Source organism: Epinephelus lanceolatus, chromosome 6 (genome assembly GCF_041903045.1).
Source record: "Epinephelus lanceolatus isolate andai-2023 chromosome 6, ASM4190304v1, whole genome shotgun sequence".
NCBI lineage: Eukaryota > Metazoa > Chordata > Actinopteri > Perciformes > Serranidae > Epinephelus > Epinephelus lanceolatus.
Window position 1 is genome coordinate 23511946 of NC_135739.1, and position 12391 is coordinate 23524336.

Here is a 12391-nt window from a genome sequence, read left to right on the forward strand (position 1 = left end):
TCAACCTACATATGCGTTACTCTGTGTCCAGATAACTACAATGGTGATAAAGCAGAACATGAAGAAGACAATGTACAAACCAAACAGCAGACGGTCAATGACTAATGCGATCATTTGCCATTCCTGTAATGTACTGTTCTCCTGGAAGTGTTTGTCCATCTGATGGCGGATGGCCCCGAGATCTCTGCTCAGCCTCCTCAGTTCCTCCAGGATGGGATCTGGAGGGGGGGTCACTGGCAGACCAGGCATGCTCTGAGCATCTCTCAAGGAAATGAAGCCGGTATTCATTGCTGGATATGGAAAGAAAAATCAAGATTAGAGTGATAGTGCAGTACAAGGTGTGACATGTTTTTTTTTTTGTTTTATTAAAGGCAAGTACTATTTAGGGATGGACATTAGCATCTGCCCACCCGCTAAATACAGGAAGCGGCATATGTGCACGCAGCTGCACGGCATGTACACTGATGCTCACAATGAGGAACCAAAGTTCATGTGCACGAGTTTCACCCAGAAAGTTTTAACTGGCCACTGTTAGCAGCAAGCTGATTGGCGTGCTAGGCAGTCACATTATGGCGATCACAAATGAAACACCGAAGCTAGGTGAACTGTCTGCAGGTTATGCACCTTCAATGGCATCACCCAGATGTGCCGGTCACCTGGACCGGGAAAAAATACAGCAGAGCCCAACTCCTTATCCTCTCTGCTTTCAAGCAGTGTTCCACCTAGAGTACATGCTAAGTTACTACTATAGGAAGAAAGGTAATTAACCATGCTCATGTTTGCAGCTTATGTTAGAAAATATATCAATTTTCTAAATTGCATTCCTCACCATTTTGCTGTTGTGTTTCTGGAAAGCGTAGAAAAAAGTCTCCAAACCCTATAAAATGCCCAGTAGGCCCATCATCAGTGGAGGGTATATGCAGGTACCCACCTCTTTTTCTGACCGTTTACCCACCTATCAGTCCAAAACCCACTGGGATATATAGGAATATGCTGTCGGTGAAAATTCTCAGTCATCCAGGTCATGGCAATAAGTGTAAGTATATCTTAGGCAACTGGACTTGCTTGAGTTTCTTGAAGATGTTTCACCTCTCATCTAAGAGGCTTCTTCAGCTCTGACAGACTGGTGTGGAGTTGCAGGCTTTAAACCCTGTGTGAGTGTGAACCCTTAGAGTGGTTGAGGTCACATGGGAGTCATTGACCCACCATGCCATCTTGTCTTTAGGGTTAGATGGGTCCAGGTGAGGTCCAGGGTCCACGGGTGTTAAGTCGTCTGGGGAGGGATCCCAAGACTGCATTGTAGGTGGGTGATAAGTGGTGTTGTAGGCCATCTCTAGATGAGGTCTGTGAGAGTCTTTGAAACGTCTTCAAGAAACTCAAGCAAGTCCAGTTGCCTATGATATAGCACTTATGAGGAGAGTGTACCCACTTCTTCCTCAGTTGCTTACCCATCTACCAAGTACTTCACCCACCTCATTAACTACCAATACACCACTGCCTATTACTCTTCCCATGACTTCAAATACACTGCTTCAACATGTGGAGAAAAATTAAGCTTGACTGGCCTGTCATGTCTAGTTATGGTTGCCAAGCTACAATTGGACAATCACTGTTCAGTGGAGGGGTTTAGTGATCAGTAAATTAAACTAAAGTCTCTCAGTTTCTGAGACATAATTGTCTTGCCTCTAGTGTCTGTTTCCAGTACCAGTAGTTCTTCCCAAGAAATGTCCTAGAGAATGTGTTCACCAAGATCCTTGTACCACATTTTTTCAAAGCTTTCAGGTACATCTCTATGATATATGAACAAACTCCACTGATGATTAAGAGCATGAGATGCAGTCAGGAGCTCTGAAAAGAAGGCAGTAAGTTAAGCTTGAGTTAAGATTATTCTTTCAAATTACTCTTTCCAATATCTAGAATGCAGGAGAACCTTCACACTCAATTTTCTCATACATTCCTTTTGATATCATTAGAGCTTTGTTTGTATTGCATATAAAATATGATTTTAAATATAATGATGATGTCACTGTACCTGTAGCAGGTTGGTGAAGGGAGACTGTGACACGGTTGCTCTTCTTTTTTGGAGGGAGACAAACAATAACAGCTAGATATTGTAGCACAAAGACCCTGAGCCAGGGAGGCACCTTTCTGTAGTGGCTGGAGCTGAACTGGATGTTGGTGATAAACACTGTCTCCAACAGGCTGGCCACCATCAGAGCCAGACTGACTGAGAATAAAACATCTGCAGGAAACCAAAAGAAAAGGGGTGGAAAAAAATTAAGAGATACTTTTCAGCACATAAATGCAGGTGCTAGTTTACTAGGAACACCTCGCTAAAACTAATGCAGTCTGACTTATGAGTCCCAAAATAAACCCTACCTTCATGAATGTTATAATGTTCAGGTTTTGGTAAACTGGTTTAGAGAGACGGTTCTATGGTCATTTTGGAGGATGTATTAATGGTGCTGTTGAACTGCATTGCATTAGACAGAGGGGTGCTTTTGTTATTTAGCCTACCCTCATTTATATAAATGGTATTGACAAAATATCATCCACATGAATAAACCAAACAACAGAAACACCTGTCCCCTCTGATTTGAATGGTTGAAATTACATCCTGACTGAGCAAATTCATAGGCAGCAATGGCATCTGGTCCAAATGTAAAAGAAATAGCATGGCCTTCAGCTCAACAAGAGCTGTTGCTGGCTAATTTAAATCTACTTATACGACAGGTGTCACTCACTCATTAGAGGTGTTGTATTTCCAGTGGTTGGCAGCAGGTCGTTCATGATGAGCAGGAAAACGGTGTAGCCCAGGATGAGGGTCATCTTAAAGGAGGAGCGGTCCACACTGTGGGGAGGCAGCAGGAAGCTGAAGAGGTCCACCATGATGAGGAAGCAGCTGGGCAACAGGAGGTTTATCACGTAGAGGACTGGCCTACGTCTCAAAATGATCTTGGGATGAAAAACAAATACAAAGGCTCAAGGTTTTAGTGAGACTTTACAATAGTGAAATGAAACCTTTGCTGAGAACAGAAAACACTTCCACCACCCCCTATAAAACTTCTTGTGTTGTGATTTCTAAGGCTTTTTTTTGGTGGCCACTCAGACCTTTGGTGCTCCCCAAGGATCAATAATTGGTCCCCATTTGTTCTCTGTTTATATGCTTCCACAATGAAAAATGTTGCACTGAAAGGACATCCATTACATTAAAATCTTAAAAATTAAACAAAGAAAGAAAAAACAAAACAAAACAACTTTCATCTTGGCAGATTTTGTTTTACTGCTTTACTTTTTAGTGTATCCTATCACTTTGACCTTTCCAAAAATAATTGTATAAATAGTAAAAATTCACATAGAAATTCTACACCTGGTTTCTTAATGTGTCACAATTAAAAAGTGATGTTAAACAGATAAATAATTCATCATGTGAATACACAATAAAATAAAATAGCTTACATAATATTTGATCTCAGAGTAACTTCCAGCAGTGATTTCAAGGGTAGTTTGAGCTTGTTTGATATCTACCAGCTCCCACTCTCCTCTGGTCTGCATCACTTGTCTGGACTCCTCAAGGATCTCTGCAGCTGTGAGCTTTTCAATCATCTTTATGTCTTCAGCTGGAATAAAATGTAAGAAAAGTTTGTCCATGATAGATGCCCAGTCTGTGTGAAATGTATCTTGTGGTATTCTGCACATGAATAGAGCGAAGCTGTCAAAGCTGAGTTCACAAAATTTCACGCCTGGAGATATTTAAAGTAATGAATTTAATCCTTCTGAAATTTCATTTGACTCTTGTGTAAAGCATTCAGGTATCATTATTGAAAATGTATAATTAATGCAAAAAATTGTAATTAAACTCTTAAACTTAAAAGTGACATTTTTCATTGTACTCCAAGTACAAGCTCGGATGTTATTTTGCTGTAATTTTTTTTAACCCCATCACCAGACAAAAAGGGAAAGCAGTGATGTCTCAGTAAAGAAACCTGTATTGGACTACTGTCTCAGCAGGGAAAGCAACGATGTAAAAAGTGATCAGAGATCATAGATTTGAAAAGATGTAATTAATTAAGAGTAACTTTACACCAAAGCCTTTTTGTCTAATTAGTCATTTTATTACACTATCAACTGATCCTGGTCTTGTTTTATATGATTATGGGATTTCAGACAGACGCTAAAAAGCTTGCTAGAAAACTGCTGGAAACACTGTGACATGTTGTTACAAAGCACCCATGTTTGGTACCTATAAAGCCACTGTGAACACAGCAATGACTCATTAAATCACAACCTTTTTTGTTGCTTAAATATTATATCACCTTACAAATGTTCACGATATATATAAAACATACAAAAGTAGCATATTATCTTTGCAGAGATATGGCGACTGGGCTGTGTTTTTCGGCAGACTTACCAATGTGTAAAAATGGTCCAAAGGTAAGCGAGCAGTTTTGTATGTCGAAGGGGAAAGTGTAGATTACTAATCGGCAAACGCTGACCACTCTTAGCGGCCTATCATCATAGACACGACCCGTATTGTATAAATAGACGTAGGGAGTTTGGGGAGATTTGTCCTCATCCTTGCTGGAAAAGAATAAAATAGAAAAAAAAAAATTAATTCCACATTAAAGTAATTAATGTTCCACTCAGGTGACGCAGATAGTTTCTCTAACTCATAAAACACAAAATATTTAAAACTGGGCACAATTCTTGTTTGTGTTGTTACCATATTTATAATCAAGCCAATTATATTAATAGATAGGATAATAGAAAAGATAAATTACTACCCAAAGTAATTACCCAAATTAGTACCCAAAACAGCACAACAGCTATAAAGTCAGAAAAAAGTGCTGCAAGATAGGGGATAAGGTCCACTGATGGTGTGATTCCTTTTGTTTTTTCATGATAAACTAATTTACTTTCATTTGTATAACCATTTCCATATATTTTGCTTTTACTGTTTTAAATTCAAGAGTTTGTTTGTATGTTGGCATTCTATCTGCTTTGTATGACATATTTTAATCTTGAAAGCTCTTAAGCCCTGTTTCCACCAAGCAGTACAGTATGGTACAGGTCAGTTCAGTTTGGTACACTTTTTTTTCCATTTCCACTGTGAAAAATTGTGGATGGTACCAAAGGAACCGTTCTGTACCGTCCCCATTTTTGGTTCCCCCTCTGTTGGGGTACCTACTGTAGCGCACAGATCTGGTACTAAGAGGTGGAGCTGTGAACACTGCAGTCCGTTGATTGGTCAATAGCAGAGGGTCACTCTGCTCAAGGCTGAGTAGTGGCTGGTTTTTAAGATCATGTAACCAATGTTCATACCATGGAGAATTTTATTAGTAAAGTGTAACTATAAAATGAAAGAATGTTTTGCTGCCTCTTGCAGCGGCTGTAGTCGAACCAAAAAAATAACTTAACTCACTAGGCCGACTGTCTGCGACTTTTAATATGGAACGTTAACTTGCAATGTTACTCATTTCAATGAGCTGACAACATTCATCACCACACTGTAAATTTCATATATATTTGTATTAATTTTGACCAGGATGGCATACATCCCAATCCTATTCGGGGGGAACAAAAAGCACTGCAGAGCATTGTTCCTGGGAAACGGGGCTTTTGAACTTAAGTTTGAAAAGTGCTAAATAAATAAATATAAGTATTGCTCTTTCTCTTCATCTCCTTCGTCTACCTCTCCGCTTCCTCTATTCAAGATGGCGCCCCCAGTGTGGACGCCTGTTAGAGCAGCTCCTGCTCACTGCTGAGCTTTTCTCAATTTCTTTTTCATTTAACTTTATTATTTGGAGTTTTTTCCGTAAGCTAGCTAGCACTTATGTTCTGTTTTGGTATGGAGACGAAGACCGCTCTCTTTATAGCGGTCTTTCTCCTATTTTTCCATGGACATGATCGTGTGCGGGGACCCGGCGCCCAGCCGTGGCTTCATTGTTTACACCCGGGACCAGCTGTTAGCACTACGTCACACCGCGGTGTGGCCCGAGAAGAGGCACGATATTCCCCGCGAGCTGCGGAGAAAGTGACGGGGATGTCGCGCCGGAGTGCAGTGCCGACACCGGAGGAGACGGTACAAACCCGTCCTTCCATCCGTCGTCATGGGGGACGTAAGATCGCTCCCCAACAAGATGGACAAGCTGTCTGCGCTGACTCGCCATCAGAGGGAGTACCGGCAGAGCAGCGTGCTGGTGTTTACCGAGACATGGCTGAACGCGGAAGTACCGGACACGAATGCCACGCTGGACGGATTCCAGCTCATCAGACACGAGTGGGCAGCGGTAGAGGAAAGGAGGAGGGCTGGCTGTGTTTGTGAATGATAGATGGTGTAACTCTGGGCACATCACTATCAAGGAACAGCATTGCTGCAGGGACACTGAGCTGCTGGCTGTTGGCATGAGACCATATTATCTACCCAGGGAGTTTTCTCATGTCATTATGGTAGCAGTGTATGTCCCCCTGTCTGCTAAAACTGAGTCTTCTTTCGACATTCTCCTCTCTGTTACGAGTAGGCTGCAAACACAGCACCCTCAGGCCCTCCTTCTGATCTCTGGGGACTTCAACCACGCCTGTCCATCCACCACCCTGCCCACCTTCACCCAGTATGTTTCCTGCCACACCAGAGACAACAAAACACTGGATTTATTTTATGCCAACACCAAGGAGGCATGCCACTCACCCCCCCTGGGAAAAACTGAGTGATAGATCTGAATCTGTTCTTCAATAGATTTGATCAGTCTGCCCCTCCCCTGGCCCAGACATCACGGCAGCAACCCCCCTTATCACCTTCACCCCCCCCCCCCCCCCCCTACACTCCTGGCACACTGCTTCAACACCTCCCCCACCCCCGCTACCCCAGATATCTCACCAACCCCCAGCCCCCTGCCCCCCCCCCCCCCCCCCCCACCTCATCACCCCCACCCCCCAGCACACAGCCCCTCTGCTCCAGCAGAGGAGGATAAAGACGAGGAAGGCTGCGGGTCCAGACGGCATCAGCTCCAGGCTCCTGAAGTCCTGCGCAGACCAACTGTGCGGGATAGTTGAAACCATTTTCAACCTGAGCCTGAGGCTGGGGAGAGTACCACAGCTGTGGAAGACATCCTGCGTGGTACCTGTGCCCAAGACTCCACACCCCAAGGACTTCAGGAGCTTCAGACCGGTGGCATTAACATCACATCTCATGAAGACTCTGGAGCGCCTGGTCCTGTCTCGTCTCTGCCCCGTAGTAGGCCCTTCAATGGACCTGCTGCAGTTTGCCTACCAGCCTGGCACTGGGGTGAACGACACCATCATCTTCCTCCTGAATAGAGCTCCGTCTCACCTGGAGAAGCCCAGAAGCTGTGTGAGAATCATGTTCTTTGATTTCTCCAGCGCTTTCAACACCAAATAGCCTGCACTTCTGAGGGACAAACTGGAGCACATAGGGGTGGCTAATCACCTCACATCCTGGATCCTGGACTACCTCACGGACCGGCCGCAGTATGTCAGGACCCAGGATTGTGTATCGGACTTGGTTGTCTGCAGTACGGGGGCCCTGCAGGGGACGGTGCTGGCACCATTCGTCTTCACCCTCTACACACTGCAGACTTTTCATACGACACCCCCACCTGTCATCTCCAGAAGTTCTCTGACGACTCTGCCATAGTCGGCCTCATCACAGATGGGGACGACAGGGAGTACAGAGAACTGAACCAGGACTTTGTGGACTGGTGCCTGAGGAACCACCTTCAGATCAACGCGGGAAAAACCAAAGAGCTGATGGTGGATTTCCGAAGGCGCAGACTCCTCCCCCCAACACCGGTGAACATCCAGGGAGAGGACATTGAGATGGTGACATCTTATAAGTACCCGGGTGTTCATCTTAACAATAAACTGGACTGGACTGATCACATAACAGCACTGTACAGGAAAGGCCAAAGCAGACTTTACCTCAGGTCTTTTGGAGTGCAGGGGGCGTTCCTGAAGACCTTCTTTGACACTGTGGTGGCATCAGCCATCTTTTACAGAGTGGTCTGCTGGGGCAGCAGCGTCTCGGCTGCAGATAGGAAGAGACTGTACAAGCTGATCAAGAAGGCCAGCTCTGTCCTGGGATGCTCTCTGGACTCTGTGCAGGTGGTGGGAGAAAGGAGACTGCCATCCCCTGCAGGAGTAGATAAAAGCTCTGGAGAGCTCCTTCAGCGATAGACTGATTCACCCAAAGTGTGTGAAGGAACGCTATCGCAGGTCCTTCACTGCACGTGCGCATTTCGTGCATCAAGTATACTTTCGCCTTAAGCTGACACCATTTCCCTCAGTGGAAACGAAGCTTGTATTAACTTGTAGGCTATTTCACAGATAAGAAACAATAAATTGTGAAGACAGTAAAGCCTCCATTAAAATAGCATTTTAAGTCGTGTGTGTGATTTATCCTTCAGGGATTTATACCTCGGGATTTATCCTGGCTTCATATGAGCAGAGGAAATCTCCGCTCATCGCAAGGCTAATGTATAACGTTACCATGTAAAATGCCATAGGCTGGCGCTAATAACGTTAGCATGTTGTATTTGCTTGGAAAACGTGTTTAGTATAAGACAGCTGTTTTGTGGGTGAATGTTGTGAGTTGTGATGGAGCCACATTGAGTGCTGTAACCTTTGTTAAATGCTGCTGTTGTCCCTGGTTTTATATGAGAGGAGGAAAAGACCGCTAGACGCTAGGCTAATTTATACAATGTAAAACGCCATAGACTTGTGCTAATAACGTTAGCATGTTGTATTGGTGAGGGAAATGTGTCCAGATAAAGACAAGTATTTGTCTGTCAGTTCTGCGATTTATAGTGAAGCCAATTTGCGTACTTGTGTTTGAAATTGTCTCTATAGAGTGTGCCAAGGCTGACGTCAAAACCCGGAAGTTTAGCATCGCGCTGGTTCCCGGAAGAGAAAGTGAATGTGATTTTTGCATTGCGTTTTGGATTATGTCAGAAAATAAGCTCTGTGACTAACACAAGTTTATGATACTTACAGGTTTTGTTCAGCGAGATAATCTTCACATATGAACACCTTTCATACTGCATTTGAAGCTTAAATGCGATCGCCAGAAGTAAAAAGCTAACGTTAGGCTTTAACGGACTACATGACTACTCCACGGTCGCATGACTTTTCATGTTACCGCCACTAAGCTTTCAACTGATTTCGGCCGCTTTATTTTAAAAACATTGTAAAATGGGGAAATCGGACTGTTAAAGCTAAATAAGAAGCTGTAATGGCGGACTGCCAGCACTCTTGCCTGTTCGGGGGTGATGACATTTAATGTCCCCGACAGGGTTTGTAGTCGTATTGAGCAACTTGTTAGCAACCGCCTTTTTTATGACACGTAAAAGCTTCAACATTCACAAGTAGGGTATTTACTGACGTGTTTTATGTCATAGAACAAAACCTGAAACTCGCTTAAGCTTTTGTTAACCACAGACCTTATTTGATGCATTTTACCAAAATCCCATTCAAAAAACGTATTGACTTTTAGACGAGAGAACCGGAAGTGCTAAAAGCGCTAACAAAGTTCCGGGTTTACTGGCACACTCTATTAAGCCATATTTAATGTGTGTTTTGAATCAACTATATAAATAAAGTTTGATTTGAACTAAACTTTACATCACTTAACACAGTCCTCCACCGCTGACTAGTGTTTTGGGGGTGTAACTGCAGAGTGACACAGACACACCACTGCACAAGTAAAAATAACGTGAAGATTTTTTTTCCCCCACGACTAATAGATAGTTGAAGATTTTGTGTGACTTTTGTCGACCAAGATTTTCTTTGGTTGACTACAGTCCTACTGCTCACAGTAAACTGCACCATGGACACTTTATGGACACTATGGACACGATGTGCTCTCTTTAATCCACTGCTCATTTTTATTCACTGCTCATTTTTATCCACTTCTCATTATTATTATTATTATTTCTTCTTATTGTTGTTGTTGTTATTTATCGCTGTTTCTTGTATTTTTGTACTTTATTAAGTTTTTTAAGTTTAAATTTTGAAATCTTTAATCTGACTCTTTTCCCTTGACTGCTGTAACACTGGAATTTCTCAATTGTGGGATCAATAAAGGTGTATCTTATCTTATCTTATCTTATCTTATCTTCTTATTCTTCTTATTATTTTTACAACCTATAGTTTTAACTTACAACTCTGCAATGATGATGTCTGGGACCCAAAGCTTTTCTCGAGGGACAGAGACTCTTGCAGTTCCACATTCCTTCTCATCCCAGCTCAGACCCGCTATATCCCACTCCTACATTAAACAGAACAACCATTTTAACTGTGTCACTTTATGCTTGATATACTTTAATTAGAATGAGTCTGGCACACGATATTTGTATTACTGTCAACAAATACCAGAGAAAGACCACAACAAACAATGTATGGATCCTATTAACAAATATTTTCAGAATCGTCAAAGGTTGAAATTGTCACAGTAGGAAAAGCACAAGTGTAACTAATGACATTAATTATGGCTGAATTCCATTTAGCTAATCTAATTTGAGGTTCCTGCAATTGTGCGTGCTCGACTCGTTCCCTGGAACAGCTGAATAGAGCAGAGCCATCGTTAGTAATATTAGTTACACCTGCATGTTTTCTACTATGACGCTAAAATGTCTGCTGTGAGACAGGCCTATTGTAGGCCCAGATGCAGCTCAGTTTTATACAGTATATGTTGTACGGGGGTCCCTGCTCTGTTTCTTCTTAGCTTAGGGGTCCTTGGTCTGAAAAATGTTAAAGACCCCTGTTTACATGGTGAAGATCATATTTGACCATCGGTTTTTAATTTCTGGCATATAAAACAAAGATATTTGCTCCGTTTGCCTCTCATTATATGTCTCAGCATTTTAAAGATGAAATGCTTCAAATGTGTTTTGAAAATATCTTAACATATCTTAACATTTTTTTTTGTCAGTGCTCTGAAAACTTACCAGGACTTGCCATATGATTAATGTCAAGGACTGGGCCTTTTCATTCTAGAAACGAGACACATGATTCTTAATGACAAACAAAATTCACAAACAGTTGTTAAAAAACAATTACGTTATTGTGCAAGCATGAATACATTTTTGAACTCACCACTCCTAAAATTCCCTCCACAGTCATTTCAACAGATACGTTCAGTGTATCTGAAACATATTTTACAGGTCTCAGTGTTTTTTTTGAGAATACTTCCTTTTCAAGTCCATCAAACAAGGCTTCAAGTGTTGGGCTGGTGCAGTTCAATGCTGTGACAAAACCTGAGTTCAAAAAGAAAAAAGAATCTCAATTTATGAGATAGCAAAAATAAATGTATTTATTTACACAAGCTCAATGGCAGATCTTTCTTTGTATGCTGCACAGAATAGGGTAAGGCCTCATACACTGTTCAACGAAATGTTTCATAACAGCTACATGGTACATACATTAATCCATTGCATTTCTAGATTTGTGAATTTATGGTTGTAGATAGGCAAAATTCTTTCCTCCTTACCGTGAAGCAGTGAAAAACAGATGAAGATGAGCCCAACTATCTTCACCTCTGTCATCTTGTCTGTGTCAGCTCAACCAGTCACCCTTCTCCATCAATTCCATCAATTCCAAAGCAAAATGCCAAGAGTCAGATGAAGTGGTCGATCTTGTTTCTGAGTGGCCCAAGATAATTTGCATGCATGTCCTGTTTGTCAAAATAACAGTGCTGCCACATCAAAGGAAGCGGAACAAACAATGTGTTTTGTTCTCGCTACATGTCATTAAAATGTTAACGATGTTGTTTTAACTTTATTTGAGCTGGTTTCACTCGCTAGATGTGTTTATTTTAGTCATTTGTCTATGTTGAACAAATATTATACTGTGAATCCACATCTCGGGATGCCATCAGCCTCAAGCCTGCATCAGAGTACAAAGGGGTCAAGAAAAAGTTAATGTATGCTGCTTCAAACAAAGCGGCAATAAATGAAATTCCCTACAGTGTATATTTATGCAGTCTAATCAGCTGTTTTTAACCCTATGGGCCCGAACAACGCATAGTGCGTCCAAATTCACACCTGTTCTTCTCTATTGATTTTCTCCGCGACCGTGCGTTTTCACAGCGTTTTTAATGATGATAAAGTTACACTAAAATTATGTATAACAGAGCTTTCATACAGCTTTGCACACACATTACTGTTGGGTGAATTACTCACGAATGCAGCATCGCACAGAAATGCCATGCATATCACATGAAAGCGCAGGAGCAGAGCTTTCCACTGATACCGCACACAGCATTGTGCTGTCATCCCATCATGCTATAAATACAGATTAACTGTCTACATAATAAAAACCTGACGAATTTCTTTACAATCCATTATACAGATCTTGTTATCAGTCACTTCATATAGTG

At 42.1% G+C, this 12391-nt stretch overlaps 1 protein-coding gene across 1 annotated transcript; it reads right to left on the bottom strand.

Moving 5' to 3' along the window:
- Window positions 1–11558, bottom strand: LOC117254042 (5-hydroxytryptamine receptor 3A-like). The gene is made up of 9 exons (XM_078169123.1): window positions 11504–11558; window positions 11110–11270; window positions 10962–11006; window positions 10176–10282; window positions 4412–4581; window positions 3460–3620; window positions 2745–2955; window positions 2033–2242; window positions 1–290 (listed from the first exon to the last, which is right to left on the bottom strand). The coding sequence occupies exons 1-9, from the start codon at window positions 11556–11558 to the stop codon at window positions 1–3; spliced, it is 1410 nt and encodes a 469-aa protein (XP_078025249.1).
- Between the last annotated feature and the right edge of the window lie 833 nt (window positions 11559–12391).

Coding starts and splice junctions, on each gene's coding strand:
- LOC117254042 (XM_078169123.1), bottom strand. CDS start 11,558: ATGACAGAGGTGAAGATAGTTGGGCTCATCTTCATCTGTTTTTCACTG. Junction 11,007..11,109: donor TGGAGGGAATTTTAGGAGTG/GTGAGTTCAAAA, acceptor TCTCGTTTCTAG/AATGAAAAGGCCCAGTCCTT. Junction 4,582..10,175: donor GACATCATCATTGCAGAGTT/GTAAGTTAAAAC, acceptor ATTCTTTTCCAG/CAAGGATGAGGACAAATCTC.